Genomic DNA, 18894 nt, shown 5'->3' with positions numbered 1-18894 from the left:
GCATAATTAAGGCTACACACGCGGCACAATGGCTGTCCTGCTTCCTCCTCAGCGGCAGGATGCATGGCGATGTTGTGGCGGTACACTATCCATTATAACAGGAGCTAATGATGCCCTTAAACTGCAGATCCTCACTGGGCTCCGCGAACACATTATAATTTAGCTGTTTTCCCGTCCAAGCGGAAACACTCATACAATTACTGCAACGAGATCCCACACTCTGAACTGTACAGCATCTTAAACCACTTTATAATTGCATTCCTTCCTAATCTGTCCGTTGCCGCATCTTGTATAGTCTTAAGTGTTTGTTTTAACTTGGCTACAGCCAAATTGTCCCTCCGGGACAATGAAGATCTTAGATTGATTGACTGATTGATTGATTGGCTGATTGACTGATATGCTTATGTTGTGTTTTTCAACTGCATGCTGAATCATTGCGCTACTGGCTGTAGCAGATCATTCTCTCACCAGTGGTGCGATGTTCATTTCATGCACCTTCCTATATTGACAGTGCATGTTGTTCTGGATACATTGGCTAAATAAATAAATTCTCTCTTGGGCGTACGCACTAAGAGAGATGCAGCCTGACTTTCTCTTTTCGCTCAAGGATGATGGGCGTGCAGCCCATGAAGAACCGGCTCCAAGTGAGAGGTCATTTTTTGAGATTAGAGGCTCTTTTCTTTTTCTTGGCTCGGATCTCCAGAGAGCGAGCCTGCTTGTCACACAGAGGGCATCCGCCGCGACTCCAAAAGATAGCCTCAGCGTCTCTTTTGGCAGCGCTGCACCTTTCAGTGAATACAGTTCACAGCATCGTTTACAACACCGGCTACTGTGGAGAACTGTCAGAGCTCGAGAAAGAAAAAAAAAAAGCTTCAATAAATAATCAAACAATGGGGTCAATCACCATTCAAACTGTCAAATATATTCCCCATTTTTCATAGCATCTACCAGACGAACGTGTTCAATACAGCACAGCACAACAATATCGTCTTTCAATGATACCAGATGTTGAGCATAAGTCCCCAAATATTCCTCAAAATCCCCCATTTTCAAATGAACGTCATATAACATCTCCAATGTGTCCCCCTCCACACCTACTTCCAGTATTTGACCACCACACATTTTTTCTCGGAGATGATTTTTCCGAACCTCTACATTTTTAGAAAAAATACAAAAATCTGGAACTGGTCAAAGGGGAACTGGTCAGTGAAGGTTGATACACCACAGAGATCCTGTGATCAAAATCTGAGTCATCTCAAGTTAAGGTCAGCAGGAGTCCCGGGGACAACTTCCAAAAGGACACGATGTCAAATCAATCAAACGTGTCATTTCCTGAAGGTCAGTGCGACAGCACACATAAATATGGAGAGAAGGTTACATAAGCCGCTGTGGAAACACATGGCACCATAGACGACAGTACACTAAGATATCTGTCACTGATCTAGAGACTACATGTCATGCATGCTTTCATAGATACGTCTTCTTCAGCTACGCTGCGATTTACTATGCAAGCTGGGGTGTGGTCCGCAATTATCACGATTCATAATTTGCTGCTCTGAGATAAATGTGCGTGTAGCCGGTGTATCTGTTTAATAAATGGGCCAGGTGCGAGGAAGGGGGATGATTTATGAAAGAACGTGGAGACCATTTAACACGGCGCATATTAATGAGCTGCTGTTGTCGGGAGCAACACTTCACTGAGGGGACTGCAACTCAGAATGGTCAGAGACTAGAAAACACACACACACACACACGCACGCACGGACACGCACACACACATGCACCCATGCACGCACGCACGCACACACACGCAAACACACATGCACACACACACACACGCAAACATGCACGCACGCACGCACACATGCACACAGACACACACACACTAGACCAGGGTCAAATACATGTCAAAAATTTGTAACTCTTTAAATTCTGGATAAATAAGAAATGTATAATTGTCAGTTGCCTAAAAATATATGATATACTGTATTTGACCTAGGTTCAGCTTGTGTGTGTGTGTGCGCATGTGTGAACTTGTAATACTATCTTTGTGGGGACCGAATGTCCCCACAAGGATAGAAAGATGAGGGAAATTATGCTTTGTAGGAACCTTTTGCTGGTCCCCACAAGGTCAAGAGGCTGTTTTAGGGCTAGAACTTAGGGTTAGGGTTAGGGTTAGGGTCCCAATTAGGTTAAGGTTAGGGATGTGGTGGTTGGGGTTAGGGTTAGAGGTTACGGAATGAATGTAGTTAATGGGAAGACCCCTACACGGATAGCAGTATGGGACTGTGTTTGTGTGTGTGTGTGTGTGAACTCCTTTACCCATACCATATTAATTATGTTTTTAGTACATTATCATTTCTTAGATCATAATTTCTGATTTGCAATGCTGGATAAATACAAGTGAAAACAAATGCAGATCTGTTTGAAATTAATGCAGATTCAATGAGGTCAGCAAAGCTCGATCAGAGAGTGATGTAGTCAGTGGCCTGGATTCACTTTTGGACTTTGTACTTTTTTTGTACTTTAAAATTAAACTGAAGTGTTCCTTTTGTATTCACAAGCATCAGTTAGGTTGCTCAGTAGTCACTAAAATTAACTCACCAAGCGGCCTTCTTAAAGGAACAAAATTAACCGTTGCATTTAAATTGAACTCAGAGTTAAGGACAAAGGGTGAGCGTATCCAGGCCAGAATCTCTACTTATGTTAATGACAGGAACTACTACAGCCCCGAGGAACCCCCGAAGATCCTGTTTTGAAGTTAAGGCAACTTATATTAAATGTCTGCCTTAGAGATGGAATTTGATTTCATCGCATGGTTGTCACGCTTTGAAATCTACTGATGTATTGAATTATTTAGTGGAGGAAGAAGGAAGCGGATCAAAACAGAAGGTTTACTGAGGAGCAGTGGACATCTATATTTAAGCATAGCTCGGAAAAAAACAAAATGGGCACTTGCTGACACATTACACGGGGAGTGTACCATCTGTCCACAAATGGGATGAACGGAAACCAGTAAGGGGAAATAAAAGTTATTTCCAATCGTTACAATTTGATTGGAAACAGAAACACATTACGTCTTACCAAAGCCATTCCACAACAAGACAGCCATCATAATAACGATAGCTAAAAATGAAAGGAAAATGTTAAAGAAAGAGAAAATGAAAGATGTTAACAGAAAGAATTACTTTTTTTTTTTAAATGTGATGGTGAAACAATAAATGAAAAACAATACTGTGCAGTAAGAGGTTAAAATTGCCCCAAAGTGTTTGAACAACTTCCTTGAGAATGTCTGTGGTTATAATAATAAGACCTAGTGCACTGCATTTGTAGTTTAATCTGTCAAATACAACCCACCAGTTTGATCAATAACTTATTATGTGTACAGCAAATGTCATAGAGTGAACATCAACAGCAGAAACCAATATCAGAAAAAATTATAGAAATATAAATGCAATTTGGAGGAAAACATTAAATTGTATAGAAGAGTGGATTACCAGAATGAAACCTTCAAATGAGTCATTACTATTTGAACAAAGGAGATTTTTTATTTATTTCTTTTTTTTGACAAATCTCAAATGAGTAAAAATAATTTGACACCAATGAGGAGAATACTGGTTCCCCCGCAGGTGAAATTCCAGGCACGCTCATTGGTTCTCCACGTACATCTGTGCCATCTGCGGCAGGAGCCATCGCCTGCGCGCCATTGGCTGATTTCCACATTACAGGCCAGACGGAAGGCAAGTGGCCAATGAACAGGAGGCGTGTCTCTCACCAACAACAGCTGCTAGCCTGCAGGTGTCTGGCACGTCTTTTGGGGGAACTGATGCAGCCAGTAGCCCAGCGGAGCCAATCACGTCAGGCTCGTCATCGCAAAATGTCAATTTCGTTTTATTAACATGTTATAAACGGGTCAGTGCGGTGTGGTGGTTAGGGCACGAAGACCGTGCCATAACCACGGCACCACACTGACCCGTTTGTAACATGTTCATAAAACGAAGACCGTGCCATAACCGTGTAACATGTTCATAAAACGAAGACCGTGCCATAACCGTGTAACATGTTCATAAAACGAAGACCGTGCCATAACCACGGCACCACACTGACCCTCAAAGACTGAGGGTCAGTGTAGCGTAGAGGTTAGCGTAAAAGCTAAGTGTTAGCATGGAGGAGACTGTGTGCTGGGAGGTATTGGTTAGGGTCATGCAGTTTGCTTTGACGGCCTTTTTTGCACACAGTAAAATGTCCAGTGTTAATTGAACTATAACAGAGTACATATGAGTCTAATAGGGACCACATGCAAACTGTAAGTGTTGTTTTAACGCTGAACATTTTGCGGTGCAGCGGCTGATGCATTTGTTTATATGTAATTCCACAGCTGGTTTCAAGGGAGACTTAAAAAGCTTAAAATACCAGGCTAGTTTATATTCCACAACAACAAAACAGGCTGAGGTAAAAGCTAACAAAACAAACGGCAAATAAATAAATAAATAAATAAAAATAAAATAAAAAACAGGCAATTTTGGAAGAATTGTCCTCTGCCCTTTTCAGCTAATCCGACGATTTAGATAATGGTAATCGTTCCCTGAATTACTTTCTCATCAGTATTTTAAGCTAAAAAGATGCAAAGCGTGGAGGATAATGAGAATAATAAAGTACACTGTCACAGCCTGCTGTGCTGCCAGGATTCCTTAGTCCTAACCGCTTTAACGGGGGGACTGAACTCAGTGGCTACGCAAGCCTCGGATCATTAATCTGAAACTGTATCTTTACTAAATGCTTACCTCCTCTCCGAGAGAGAGAGAGAGAGGAAGAGATAGAGAGATAGAGAGAGAGAGAGAGAGAGAGAGAGAGAGTGCAAGAGAGGGAGAGAGAGCTTGGAAATGTTTTTTTTTAAATAATGTTAAAACAGTCAAACCAGTTTAACAGTTATTAGATCACACAAATCATACAGATCATTGTTTTATGCAACAAAACCCTAATGATATTGAACAACAACAACAGCAACAATAACAATCACAAGGATAATTCTAGTGGCAAGGCAAGTGAGTAAAGATTTTGAGGTGTCGTGCATAAAGAAAACGGGGAGTTCTTACTTGATGTTGTCCAAGCAGCCCGAGTCAGGTTTGAGAATGGCAGTGTGGTGGAACATTTTGTAGAGAGCAATCCCAAGGAAGACCACGTTGAGCTGGAACACACCGTACAGGCCCCACTTCAGTGATTTTTTTTTCTTTTTATTCAATGAGAGGACATTCATTTGTAATTAAATATCATTAATTATTTCCCTAGGATCTAGACAATCAGCTGTCCAAACAAAAGGCACAGTTGATTATGTGGTTTCACATTTCTCACAGATTTTGGAGGGTAGGGTGGTGGGTCATGTAAGGGTAGCACTGTAGTATAGCAGATCAGAAAAATGAGCTTAAAACTCAGAGATGCCTGATTCAGTTCCTGGGTGGGGCAGGGGCCGGGGTGTTGGGAATGGGGGGGGGGACAACATTGTAAACCCATCAGTTTTTCCTTTTTTTCCCCTCAAGAACAGCGATTGTGGGGTCTTGTTTTAACTGACCAAATCTGAGTTTGATAGAGCGGTATATATATATATATATATATCAACCTTCCAAAGGGTATTTTGAATGTGTTTGTTTTATGCACCGTGAGTTTTGAAAGGTCATCTGAGTTAACCGAGTTGAATCTCAAGGTACCGCTCTTCAAAAATGGCATCAATTACAAGCTCAGCCACCACGGTGCAACAGCAGAGGCTACTTTGACATTTCGTCGTGAATGGGCATCATGAGCACGCTCGGTGACATTCGGCTAATTGGGGACATTTCCCACTCATCCAATTATCTCCAGCACCCGATTATCCTCGCCCATGGACCCCAAGGTGCCGACTGTTGTGTATAAGTGTTTATTTCTTTGTGTCATTACCAAGGGGAAGCTGAATAATTCCCTTAAAGGTACTCACCGGTACTCAGAATCGAAGAATTATGAATTACCATATTTCAATACTGCACATAAGTCACACTGAAGCATAAAATAAAATCAGCGGGGAAGCTGAATCTCTCGAAACCTGAAAGCAAATTGCTTTTCGAGTTTCAGGCAGGAGTGCGTACACATTGAGGCTCGGTTGCCTTCGGTTCCTGCGAAACTGCGCATTTCAAAGACACACCGCGCGCACATACTTGGGGGAACAGAGGCAAGGTAATGGCGTGCGAATCAATCATTATCTGGGAACGAAATCGCCAGGCGGCGTTCTTCTACGGCGTCCGCTGATGGCTTTCGTTAAGCCGGCCCGAAGAGGCCCCCGCTTTTACCGGGCGCGCCCGGGGGTTTGGGGGGGGTGATGGACGGCGGGCTGGGGAGCCAGCGGAGCGGGCCGTCGGCGGATCGTTTAGGGGCCGCGCCCCGGGAAGGCGGGCGGGGCTAATTAGAGGAGCACTTACCATAATTATCAAGGTCGCCGGACCTATGAAGCTCCAGATGAAGTAGGTGTCGAGCCGCAGCCAGCACCTGTAATGAAACGCAAAGGGACGCTTGGGTTTTTTTTTCTCGCGGCGCTCCGGCGAGCGGGACATACATCAACACCGGGAGCGTGACAGAGAAGAATGGACGCTTCCGGAACATTCCACCGGGAGCCAAGGAAATATTACGGCGCTCGTTCATTTAAATCCTGAATTATGGGGCCAATCTCCCGCAGCACTGTAGCCGGCGCGCAATAATCACCTCCAGTGGAGGGAAAAAGGAGATACAGGGGGGGGGGGGGGGGGGGAAGAGAAGACACATAAATGGCCGTCGGTTGAATGACATCACAGCAGGTTCGTACGAACCCGCCACCCTGCACGCACGTTCACGCCCCTCCCAAACACACGCATATGGTGATGTGGCCATTTTGTTTCTCCACAGTGTGTCAGCAGCCACTGGCTGACATATGGACAGCGATCCCAACTGTCAATTCAGTGACTTAAAAATATATATTTAAATATATAAAAATATTTCCTGGGATACTGAAGGCCTTTCTGTCGAAAACTGGTAGATAAGAACCTCAATGTGCGAGTCTGGAAGGCTGCTAGAGTTGCAAATGTCTCAGAACACCAGAAATGAAGTTGATTCATGACCTGTGACTAAATTATTAATCATTTAATTTCCAGCACATTAAACAGGACTCCGCTTTTGGCCCCAGGAAGATTACTGCTCTTTTCTTTTTCCCATTCGGGCCACGGGGAGACAAGAAAGGAAGTGACACGGCATAAGCAAAGAATCCACACAATTTTAAACCAATTGAAATAAAATGGGAAAGGTGTGGGTTGGGTTTTTAAAGCAAAGTTTTTTTTATTTATTTTTATTTGTGAGGGTTTCTAAGGAACTTTGTGCATGACGATTCAAATATATTTCCTATCATCAGTAGTTTCTGTGACAGAGGTTGCAGTTCTGTAGCGGGTGATACTCTGTCACACTACCATAAATAAATAAATGTAAAATTTTAATGAAAATATGTAACAACTCATTAAATGATGCCTATATGCATTACACTGTGTTTAACCAAGAAAATGCAGGTGAACAGTCTCTCTTTTAAAAAAGAATGGAATTCATATTCGTGTTAAATACTTAAGATGAGCATGGCTACAGTTTCCATCATAGTGGGTACAAAGCCACAGCCACTGTCAGATCAACTCTAACGGACTAATCATACAGTATATAACACAGTTGATATGGATCGAAAAGGGAGAGTATGTACTCTATTAGAGTTTTAAATTATTGATCATATTTGAATTCCAATAGGGACAGTATGTGAGTTTAAAGTGCTCAATTAAGTTTACCTTACACTGAACATTCTTCTGTGTAGTTTGTGCGCTGTGTGAATTATTTTGGACTTGTGCGTTGTGGAACTTTTATACAACTGTATAAAACCCTCAATTAATCAGCCCTTGGCTGATACTTTTTAATAACAAGATTTTGGAAAATGGCTAAAATTAATTTGCTGTTCTACATATACACTATAAAATGTTCAGCGTCTGTTTAAGTCTGATACAGGGACCAAAAGAGCTTTATCAGAGTTAATTTAACACTGTAAACTCACTGTCTTTTTTCACATACACTAAGCTCAACCTTGTCAGAGGGTCTGGATAAGATTCAAATCAGCAATATATACCACAAACTGTACTTAAAGCCTTATTACAAATAAATTGTGCAATTTGATATATGAGGCTATTAGAAAGCTGAGTCCTTAATTATGCAGATAATCAAACATGCTCTTGAGTTGCTCATAAACACATCACTGGCATATATAATTAATAATACCCTTTTCAACTTCTACAGCATGGGACTTCCAGCATTTTCAGGAATTACATGGTTGTTATAAGAATATAGCCGTAGGCTAATTCACATAAACAATGGGGAAAATGCAATGGCATCTAATTATGCGGAGGTTATCAGTATGCCACGTAAATATCTTCATGAACATGTGGTTTAAACATTAAACACTCAGTTTAGGCACACGCCATAAAATGTTCATACCTAATGCTTCATTATCATAAAGTATTCATCATCAAGTAGCCAGGGAATCAGCCTGTTAGCACACTGCGTGTTCATTTTGCAATGTGCCTGAAATACGCATTGGCAACGAGGTCAAGCGGACATGGTGGCATAGTGGTTAGCACTGTTGTCTCACAGCAGAAAGGTTGTGGGTTCAAATCTCGGCTTGGGGCCTTTCTGTGCGGAGTTTGCATGTTCTCCCCGTGTTCGCAAATCAAAACCAAACACACTGTAATTTTTCTTTCATAGATGGCGCAGTTACTTTTTTGTATTTTTCATGGAGATATAGAGTTAAGTAGATTGGGACACTTGAAGGAAACGATTTAGGCATGGTCGCACATTATAATGGATAAAAAAAACAAAAACAAACCCTGATAAGGCTCTGCAGTTGGCAATACTTGTTTTCCTGTTTATCAAGTAATTACATTTAAATTTTGCAGGAAGTGGGATTCTGGCAGCCTGACTTCTCTTGCTCTTGGCTAGCCTTCGCCTTCCCCACACCTCCCAATAATCATCACACCGCTGGCCCCACTTTAATTATTAACACGACACTGCGCTAAGGCCCCGCAAGATATCACCTCATCTATCACGCACAACCGCAGCTTTCACACTTCGAGGCATGCCGTCCAATGCGCATTTTAAAGGGGGGGGGTGATACACAATAACATCGGAGGAAGAAACCTCGGACGCCGGCGTTCTTAATTTCGAGGTTCCAGGTCACAAGGACCTTGGTGAAGAATGAACGTTATTCTTTCCCTTACTCGCTATTGCCGCTGCAATCCTCGTGTACTTGGAAATACGCGACCGCAAATAGAAACGATCATTTGAAATTATCCCTGAAAGGGGGCAAAAAATGCTCCTAGAAATCTTTCAAAATGAAACAAATTTACTTGTCAATTTAAGATATTTTAAGTGGTAGTAAGTAAATTAAAGTACTAGGAAATGACTGTCCCCATTCTTTGAGTTTCAAGTACATTATTATAATCTAAACTTGAGGGAATTCTGAATATAAATGTGCACATATAAATAGCCATAGCTGTAGCAGATTCTTTTGGAATTTAGCACCAGGAGGGAACGGTTAGGGCTAACTGGTTCTTCTATTACATGTATTCTGTTAACCTGCAACATTCCATATTTTCCACAATCAATTTATACAATCACTGTATGTCAATTCATTAAGAAAAGCAAAAATATATATTACATTTATTTAGGTAGGTCTAGAATAGATGAGAGAAAAAGATATAGCTCTAGAGGCCCACAGTACTTTTGGCTGGACTGACAATGGATGTTTAATGCAGTCCGCTACCAGTCCAAATGTTAATATCAACATCAGCCATGCTCACTAAACAGAAATTACACGGGCATAAGAAAGAGAATGGCAGGCTGTCTCTTTGAATACCAAGCCACTGAACCAAGAGAGCAGTTCCTCTTAAAACAAACACAGAGCAGGCAAGCGAAGCGCCATTTTGAATGATAAAAAGAAAAGGCCTCGCTTTGGCCGTGGATAGAAAGAACACTGGCCTTTAGAGAATAGTAACTTTGCCCCCCACTCACTGTGCAGAAGGGGTCCAGAATGCAAAAATCATTACAGGGATCGATAAAAACATACACATCTCATATTGCATGTATGTGCAGTCAGGTGAATACAATCAAATTAAATGTCTGGGCAGGCTGTATCAGACACAGCTTTTATTTCATCTGAAATACTTTAACCCTTTAACCCTTTAGAGCCCAATATATTCCTGCATTCATGTTATAATTTCCTGATTTCACCTACGATCAGTGCAATACTAACATTTTCCTTTCACATAATAGTATGTTAACACATATGTGGTTATTACACAAGTATTTTTGAATTTTACCACAATACCAAGTACTCCACATACGTACAGTTTTGGGCAGTCTACAATTTACAATTAAAGCATCTATCAGAAGCTTTTACTCACAGAACGTGCATTTAACATGGCAAGAAACCCATAACCAGACCTGAAGACAGGTAGGGCTACAGTCAAATCAGTGGAGACACCATTGTAGAGATACACAAGACCTGCAAAGTCTGCACCGTGTTAAGTTCGGACGTACATTAGCGCATAAAAGTAACCCAAAGCTCTTGGCCAGGCTCTTATTATAGACGAGAACTTGCTCTCGCTTAACTTGCTTGACTGCATCACAGTTGAATGCACTTTTAAAAAAGGAAAGAAAGAAAGAAAGAAAAGGAAAAATCTTCGGCGTGGCGTACTCACACTCGGTCCGTCCCGTAGCTGCGGTAGTCCACGGCGGCGGACACGGCCACTATGAGCGCCGGAACGCCGTAGCCCACCAGGTAGAAGTACTTTTTTCGGGAGTGCTCGCTCTCGAACACCTCCACCAGCATGATGTAGAGCTGCACCCCTTCCAGGAACATCCAGGTGAACGCCGCCAGGAAGAAGAAGTGGAGGAGCGCGGCAAAGACGGCGCAGGCGATCTGGCGGCGGCAAAGAACCACCGTCATGTTTCATCACCGGCGGCGTGGCACAGTGGACACAATCATGGAGTACAGGCAAACAGAACCTTTATTTACTTCATATAAAAAGGCATTCAAGTCAACAGATAAGTCTCAAGTACAATATGGTCTCAAACACCCATACTCTCTGTTGCTTAGCTTACTGCTATGTCTGTGACTTGACTGTTGTTTGTTTTCATTTTATAACAAGTAATATACATAATCTTTCAATTATCTGGAGGATCAAACCGCAGAATTTGAAATAATAGAACTTTTCTACACCTCCTGTTGAGCTAAGACACGGCAGGATGTAAACAGGAGTGCTGTTCTTCTATCTTCTTCTGGAAGTTTCTCATCAAACTCCATTACTCATTAGCAATAAGCCTGCCGCATCTATGGGCACGTGATCCTCACTTCACCAGTAAAGGATAAAAACAGCGGGCACTTTAACCTTAATTAAGTAAATTGCAGGCTCCCAGCATCCTTTGGACGGCTAAGCCCTGCAGGTCCCCGCGGAAAACTCCGGAATGGCGAGCGCCTTTAAGCTGTCACCGCAACCCCACAGCTCGCTGTGCAGTAACGCAGCAAGGAGACCGACTCCGGAGGCGGCCATTAAAAAGAGCATATCGATCTCTTAAGCCAGATCATCCCCCTGTTTAGGAAACGGCTGCTGGCCGTGCAGTGCTCCCCCCCCCACCCCCACCCCACCGCCCCCGACCCCCCCCCCTGCACCCGGCCCGCCGGGGGCGGAGGGACGAGGGCCCAAAACAAAAGCGCAGGGGGTACCCCTGGAGCGAGGCCACCTGGCTTTGAAGCGGAGAACAGAGACGGAGGCGGGAAGCCCTGCTGGGGACGGAGGCGAGGGCCACAAATTGGGCCGTATCTGCATAACTCCTGGGGAGAACGAGGCTCGCTCGCCCGCCCCGAGCGCTTCCAGACCGCTTCCGTCCTCCGCTTATTAGTTCCCCGACTGTTCGGGGGTCCGGACCTTCGGCTCTGTCTCTGTCTCTCTCTATGTGTGTCCGTTTTTTTACTTTTCTTCACCAATGGCATCATCATCATCGTCATCATCATTAGTACCATAATCCTCCTCATCATCTCTTTTCTTCTACTTTCTCCTGCCAGACAGAATTCTGTACATTTTGAAATAATGGTACTCCTACTGATCTCAGTATCACTGAAAATTCTTACATTTGTCTCTCTCCATCTCTTTCTCACAATGTCTCGCACATGCACGTGTCTGTGCACACAAATGCACACATACACACACACGCACACAGACACACACACATGCGCGCGCACAGACACACTAAAACAGCAGTCGAATGCATAATGGGGCAGCCGATGCAAGTGCTTTAATGGGGAGATTCAAAATGTTCTTGGCTTTTAAGCAAGGATGACTTTAAAACACACTCATTAAATCACTGTTCCTTTCTCCTAATACACTTTCCACATGGAACTAAAGACTGTGAGGGAAAACCAAAGATTATTAAGCTATACTCTGTGGGAGACATTACCAGAGCTCAAACGTTTGCCCTTCAGATACTTTCAAAGCCATGGGAAGTGTGTATAGTTTATTCAGCCATCACTGTTCTCGTAGGCCAGTAATCTAAATTCCATTCTGAAGTTTTATCATAATCCCAAAAATGCACAAGAAAAATAGCCACAGTGCTATGTAAAAATGTTCTGAGAGAGATGGCAAGAGAGAGAGAGAGATATGCTGTTTAACATTATTTATCTGAAAGAATATAACAATGCAATGGTGTGCACATTCCCTATGAAGTACTACGCTGTCCTCTGCACACAAGATTCATGCACATGAAATTTTACTCTCACTCTAGTCTGCTCTGGTGATGAGGGGGCTTTGCAATAGATCTCCATGCTGACGTAGACACTTCCATTACTTTTTGCCACTGCCATTTTGTCAGAACAGAACCAGAACACAATCAGTTGCTGTGAAAGGAGCTTATCTCACACAGTGAAATGTTCAGTGTTAAATCACCGCTTGCAGAGTACACATGGACCCTATTGGACTCATATGTCCTCTGTTAGAGTTGAATCAACGCTGGGCATTTTACTCTGTACTTACCGGCTGGTCTGCCCGGTTGATTCCCACGAGGAAGAGAGACTCTGCGATGAACAGGCTGATGCACAGGTTCTTGTGGATGGTGTTGCGGTCGCTCTGGAGACCGCGGAAGAAGCAGAAGGTGAAGATGCAGATGAGCAGGCAGACCAGGGACAGCAGGATGCCCACGCAGGTAATGACGTCCAGCAGCAAGCTGTGAATCGGGTCCACGCCCTGCGGAAACCGTGAAAAAAAAAAGGCGCTTTTCAAAAGCCGCTCGACACACGATCGACACCGAAAAACCCCTTACAGCAGGGCTGCCCAACCCTGTTCCTGCAGATCTACCGTCCTGTAGGTTTTCACTCCAACAAAGCACATCTCATTCAACAGCTACAGCAGGGCTGCCCAACACTGTTCCTGCCAATGCAACATAAAATGCATCATGCTTAACCATTGCAGCCCCTCACAAGGCAGCATTCCACAATCTACGCTGCTCTGCTGCTAAACCTGCACTTTTGGAAGGGAAGTGTGCAGGGCGCCTTCCGTAAAGACAATTAATACGGGTGCACTCACAGGAGCTGCGATGCTGTGCGTTCCTGTTGCAATTAAAGCAGATTTACGGCAAACCCTAACGAACGGCACACCGAGCCCCATTAAAAGCGACAAGTAAAAAATAATTAAAACGCTCGCCGTTTGCTCCCAGCGTGAGAGTGAATGAAAAGGCCACACTGTGGGGGAGGGCTGTTGCCTTGTGTAACGCTGATAATAAACACGTTAAAAGAATGGTGGCTGCATTAAGCTCGGTCGCTCCTGACAGACACTGCTACTGAAACATGGGGAAAAACACTCCATGCTGTCACGGCCAAAGATACAGCATCGAAAAAACATCTTCAGACATTATTTGTTGTTATTATCCATCCATCCATCCATTATCTATACTTGCATATCCTGGGCAGGGTTTGGGGGGGGGGGGGTGCTGGAGCCAGCATGCATTGGGCGAGAGGCAGGAATACATCCTGGGCAGGTTGTTGTTATTATTATTATCAACAACAACAACAACAATAATGATAGTAATGATGATGGGAAATTATTTTATTTTTTTGCCTCAATCTGGTTTGGTCATTTTATGGTCTGCAACAGACATGTTTGCATCAACAATGGTGACACTAATAATGAATTATTCACCAATAATCAAAACTATCCATAATTCGAGATCTCCATGAGAATTGTCCACATAGTGGGCTGTTGCCATAGTTATACACAGCTATACAGAAGAGCAGAATTCTGGGAAATTCTGCACTAGATGTCCAGAAATACGTTGACATATGGCATATCACAAGTCTAGGGAAAACTGCACATACAGAGGAAAAAAAGAAGATGCAAAGCATTTTTTTGAAGAACCGACACTTGAGACTTGATTCCATAAATTATTAACATTCTATAATTACTGCACCCAAATACTGGAGTCATCCTCAGATTCAGATCTTTTCCTCAGTGGAAATCCTCCACAGTTTCGCTTTTTCGTTTTGGACTGAAGAAAGACATCTCACTGATGACTGACTAACTGATATCCCGGTGGGGTTGAGTAGCAGATCATCATGCAAGACACCATCAGCTGCAACATTTGCATTTAAAAACTTCAAAGCAGAGTTCTGTGTCTCTTCGGCGAGGATGGTAAGCAAGCGTGTGTGTGTTTTTTTTTTACGCCATTATTTTCTCGCACAATAATGCATGCACAACAAATCACACCGTCCTGAGTTCATTGAATGAATTTTCGAGCTTTGTTGTTCCACATTTGATTATTACTGTATACAGGACTCTGCTTACAAGAACAGCCTCGTAACATAACTATCATTCTGGCGTCAGCGAATTCTGCCATTTTCCACACAAACCACAAACCGCGAATTTGCTTTAACGCTGGCAGATGTACACACTTTCGACAAGCCCTTCGCAAAAAAAAGGGCCTCTAAATCTAACTTTGAACCTGGCGTCAGCAGAATGTGCTTCAAGCGTAGCACAGAAGGTAGCCCCACCTAGCATTTTATACCTCGTGCGCTCAACAATATGTCCTGTGAAGCGATATGCTGACTCTTTTTAATAGGCGCCAAGCGCACGACAAAGTCGGGACCGGATGCCGTCGCAACAAACTGGCATCTAACCGGCACAGAAGGACGACGGTCTCTTATCTTTGTCGCTGACGAGGCGGGACGTGTAAGCGTCCGCCAATGCGCCAGCTCTCCCCCCCCCCACCCCGTCCCGCTTGTGTGCTCACACAGTTGGCTGTCTGTCTCCCGCTTCAAAAGCCACGCGTGACAGGGATCGCTGTAGTGTGTTTGCTGGCGTGTTACTGTACCACACGCGTGTGTGTGCACGCCCGCGCGCTTGTCGGCTCAATCCATCACCGCCTTTACCCCCCCCCCCCCGGTTCACGCCTCCATCCCGCTGATGGATTTACTGCCCAATGACTCGTCTGTTCTTGGGGGGGGGGGGGGGCGACCGCCAACCATGACCCCTTTAAAGCCAGAGATTTCGGAGCCCTGAGGTGTTCAGCGGTGGACTAAAAAGCATCGTGTCCCGGCACAGGTTTCCCTTTTTATTTTTACATGAGTCTCGGCAGAGGGGCAGACGCGGGGCTTTCTGAAGCTGCAGACTTCATTTAGCTGCACATTCAGACTCTGTGTCACAGGGGCGTGAACCACACCCAGAGCCTCTGTAGGGGAACAAACTGCATCGGCCACCTGCACACACACCCACACACACTCGCGCATGCACACACACATACACACACACGTGCCCAAACGCACGCACACACACACACGTGCCCACACGCACACACCACACGCACCTGTGCCCACACACGCACACACAAGTAGACACACACACACCCACACACACACACACGCACACACACACAGCCACACGCACGTATACGCACACACACATAACCCATACACAATGCACACACACGTGCACACACGCGCGCATGCACACACCCACCCACACACATTTCCTCTATTGTGCCAATGCCTTCACAAATTGAATTTAATTGGGACCACATGACATTATGCACAATCTATAGCTGCAATCTCCAGGCGCGAGCATCTGAAGAATGGCTCCCAGGTTAGACACCAGCAACGTATTCAAATGTGTCCTTCCTGACCCTGGCTCTTCCAATCAGGCTGCATGATGGAAAATGTAACACACACAATAAGCACCCTGGGAATTTTCCGGGTAACCACCGGTCTCTCCGCATTGGCTCCTGAATACATTAAAGGGCCAGCGCCACAAGAAATGCGCTCTCAGCTGATATAATGCAAAAGCCTATCAGCTTATGAATTTTCAATGATGTCAGCAGAATGTAACCAAATTAAAATGTATGGATCTGCTACGGATCTCAATAAAGGAATAATTTTAAAAAGCGGTTGGGTTGGGGGCTCTCTCGATGACAGGTGACACTACGACGCTGTGTACTGTGGGTTTCTCCGGCACTGGAGCAATTGTAAGAGGATTTATAGGCAGCTTGTTGCGAGAAACAGACCAAAGACAACACATGCATCACGGGGCCTGTCGTATTCATCACGCTTAAAGATCCGGGCGTGTCCTCAGAACCAACGAGAAACCGGCTCGGGCCGCTTCCATCATTACGGTAAATCATAAAATATATCGTACAAACAGTCCCGGTATGAAATGAAAATGATATAAACTATATGAAAAAAATAGCAACAACAACAACAACAACAAGAACAACCAAAACCACTTTGTATATCAGTGAAGTCAGCTTTAGTGCTGTCTGGGAGCACATCTTCGAACGGTTACACTGGAAATGTAACTTAATAGCCGCACAGGACACTGAAATATAGGACACCGTAGAGCCCTCTGTCATTTTGAAAGGTGCATTGATTTATATTTTCTGGTCCGAGGGGAATGGTGCCACTTACTGGCTGCTCAATACCACCCCTGCTATTTTCATATGACACCTCTCCCATCTAAGTAATGGCCAGCATGTGTCTGGCGAAGTGAGCAATCAGTCCCGGCTCCGTCCGGCTTTCATCTCGCCGATCCTGTCTGAGAACAGCCGCCGCAGCCACAAGGCCGCGCAGCACGGCTACATTTCCGGTCCGACGGTAAGGCCAGGCTGGTCTCTCGCCTCCCAATTTGTCCTTTGGAATCGGTGTCTGAGTGTCGACTGGCCCTCGTTTATGTTTTATGGGTCAGATTACGTCAGAATTTCACCCAGATGCTCATTGTAATTTGGTGATCCGATGCTCCATCTGGACAAATACATAGACGGACAAATCCCCTGACATTTAGGTTGATCCAAATGCTTCTAAGGTCCGATGTTTAAAAAATATTGAATATTAACCGTTTTGTTTGATCTAAAGGTATACATATATATATTTTTTCTATTTGATTTTGGCAATTTGTATTTTTCTCATATTTATTTTAGTGCTGTTCTGCCACATATTTGTCCTGTCTTTCTGGTATTCACTCAGATAAATGAAATTGTCTTTGAAATATTTCCTTTAAAGCTTTTAAAGTTTTAACTCTGAAGTCAGTGTCACATTATTTGAAACTTTATGTACACGCTGTTGAGCAGGGATGGGGTCACTTTCATTTCAATTCAATTCAGTCATTCTAGGAAATGAACTGAAATTCAGATCATGAAGTTAAAAATGTTCTATGGGCATTTCAAAACTAATTTGTTAAAAGGCTTTGTTGAATGCTCAATTCTGATTGGCTACTTCAGGCATTTTCAGAATAACAGACCGTTGCTATGGGTAACAGGCCGCTTTAACTTGGAACACTTGTCATATCACTCCGCAGGAAGAAGTGCGGTTAATTTTCTAATTTCCTAACACCTGGTGACAAAAAGACTTCTTACTTCAATATCCCCGTTAGAAAAGTCTAAATCAATTTTTTTGTGCCAAATTATCGATCGATTTCTTTCACGAGGTAATTAACCATGTAGTAAGCAGGATAATCCACCGCGAGGTGGTCCGCTATTGAAAAATAACGACCGACGCAGAGACAAAGAACCACCGACGCGAGGTGGAGACCACCTCGTTGTGGATTATCCCTCAAGAATTTAACTGAAAGGGAACTGAAGCTAACCCTGCTTCTGAGTGCTAGCTATTCACAGTATGGCAAGATGGATCTTACGGAAAAAAGAGTTCCAGTCTTCAAACATACGCGTGTACCTCGGGTAGACGGAGAACAGAAAGGAAAGTTTGGCTGAAATATTACCTGTTAATGAATCACTGCTCTCAACCCATTTTCATTTGCTTTGCTTGATTAACTGTCACCCGAATAATCCACGCCGGTCCCCCACATACAGACGGCGAGACCCAGCGTGCCACACCTGGAGGCTGCAGATCTCCGACACGATCTTTGGTATTAAATTACGAGCTTTTTTTTCCCGCAGAAAAGCAGCTCACGGCTTCCTGGTAAAAATCGCAAAGTCAGAGAAAAAAAAATCAGTGAGCCATCGGGGGCGCTGGCTGTTTTATAGTTAGCTCAAAGCAGCAGTGGTGTGCTGCACGGATGATACCAGGGGCTAATTAAGTGACATTTATTGGTAAGGAAAAACATGGTTAGCCATGTCCTGTCGAGGTAAGTGCAAGTTACAGTGATGAATGGTCATGCTCGTGATAAAGGTTCCGTGCATTAATGCTGATTCCTGGGTACCGAATGCTTCGGCTGTTTTAGGGCCCGTTGGTGGCTTCCTATGTATAACCATTACCAGGGGTTTCACACACACGCGCACGCACATACACACACACACACACATGCACACACACGCAGTTAGTTTTCT

General features: G+C 44.0%; 1 protein-coding gene across 18 annotated transcripts in view; it reads right to left on the bottom strand.

Moving 5' to 3' along the window:
• The window catches only part of LOC135259947 (adhesion G protein-coupled receptor L3-like), a 220635-nt gene that overhangs the window by 21522 nt on the left and 180219 nt on the right, over positions 1 to 18894 (bottom strand). For all 18 annotated transcript variants that reach the window (XM_064344915.1, XM_064344917.1, XM_064344920.1 and 15 more), the window contains 4 exons: positions 13107 to 13316; positions 10779 to 10999; positions 6447 to 6513; positions 5097 to 5188 (listed from right to left, as the gene is read on the bottom strand). In XM_064344915.1, coding sequence (XP_064200985.1) covers positions 5097 to 5188; positions 6447 to 6513; positions 10779 to 10999; positions 13107 to 13316 — 590 coding nt within the window. The remainder of the gene's footprint in view (positions 1 to 5096; positions 5189 to 6446; positions 6514 to 10778; positions 11000 to 13106; positions 13317 to 18894) is intronic.

The sequence above is a fragment of the Anguilla rostrata genome, chromosome 7 (assembly GCF_018555375.3).
Source record: "Anguilla rostrata isolate EN2019 chromosome 7, ASM1855537v3, whole genome shotgun sequence".
Taxonomy (NCBI): domain Eukaryota; kingdom Metazoa; phylum Chordata; class Actinopteri; order Anguilliformes; family Anguillidae; genus Anguilla; species Anguilla rostrata.
The sequence above is the reverse complement of the archived record's forward strand: the minus strand, read 5'-3'. Positions and strand labels throughout refer to the sequence as shown.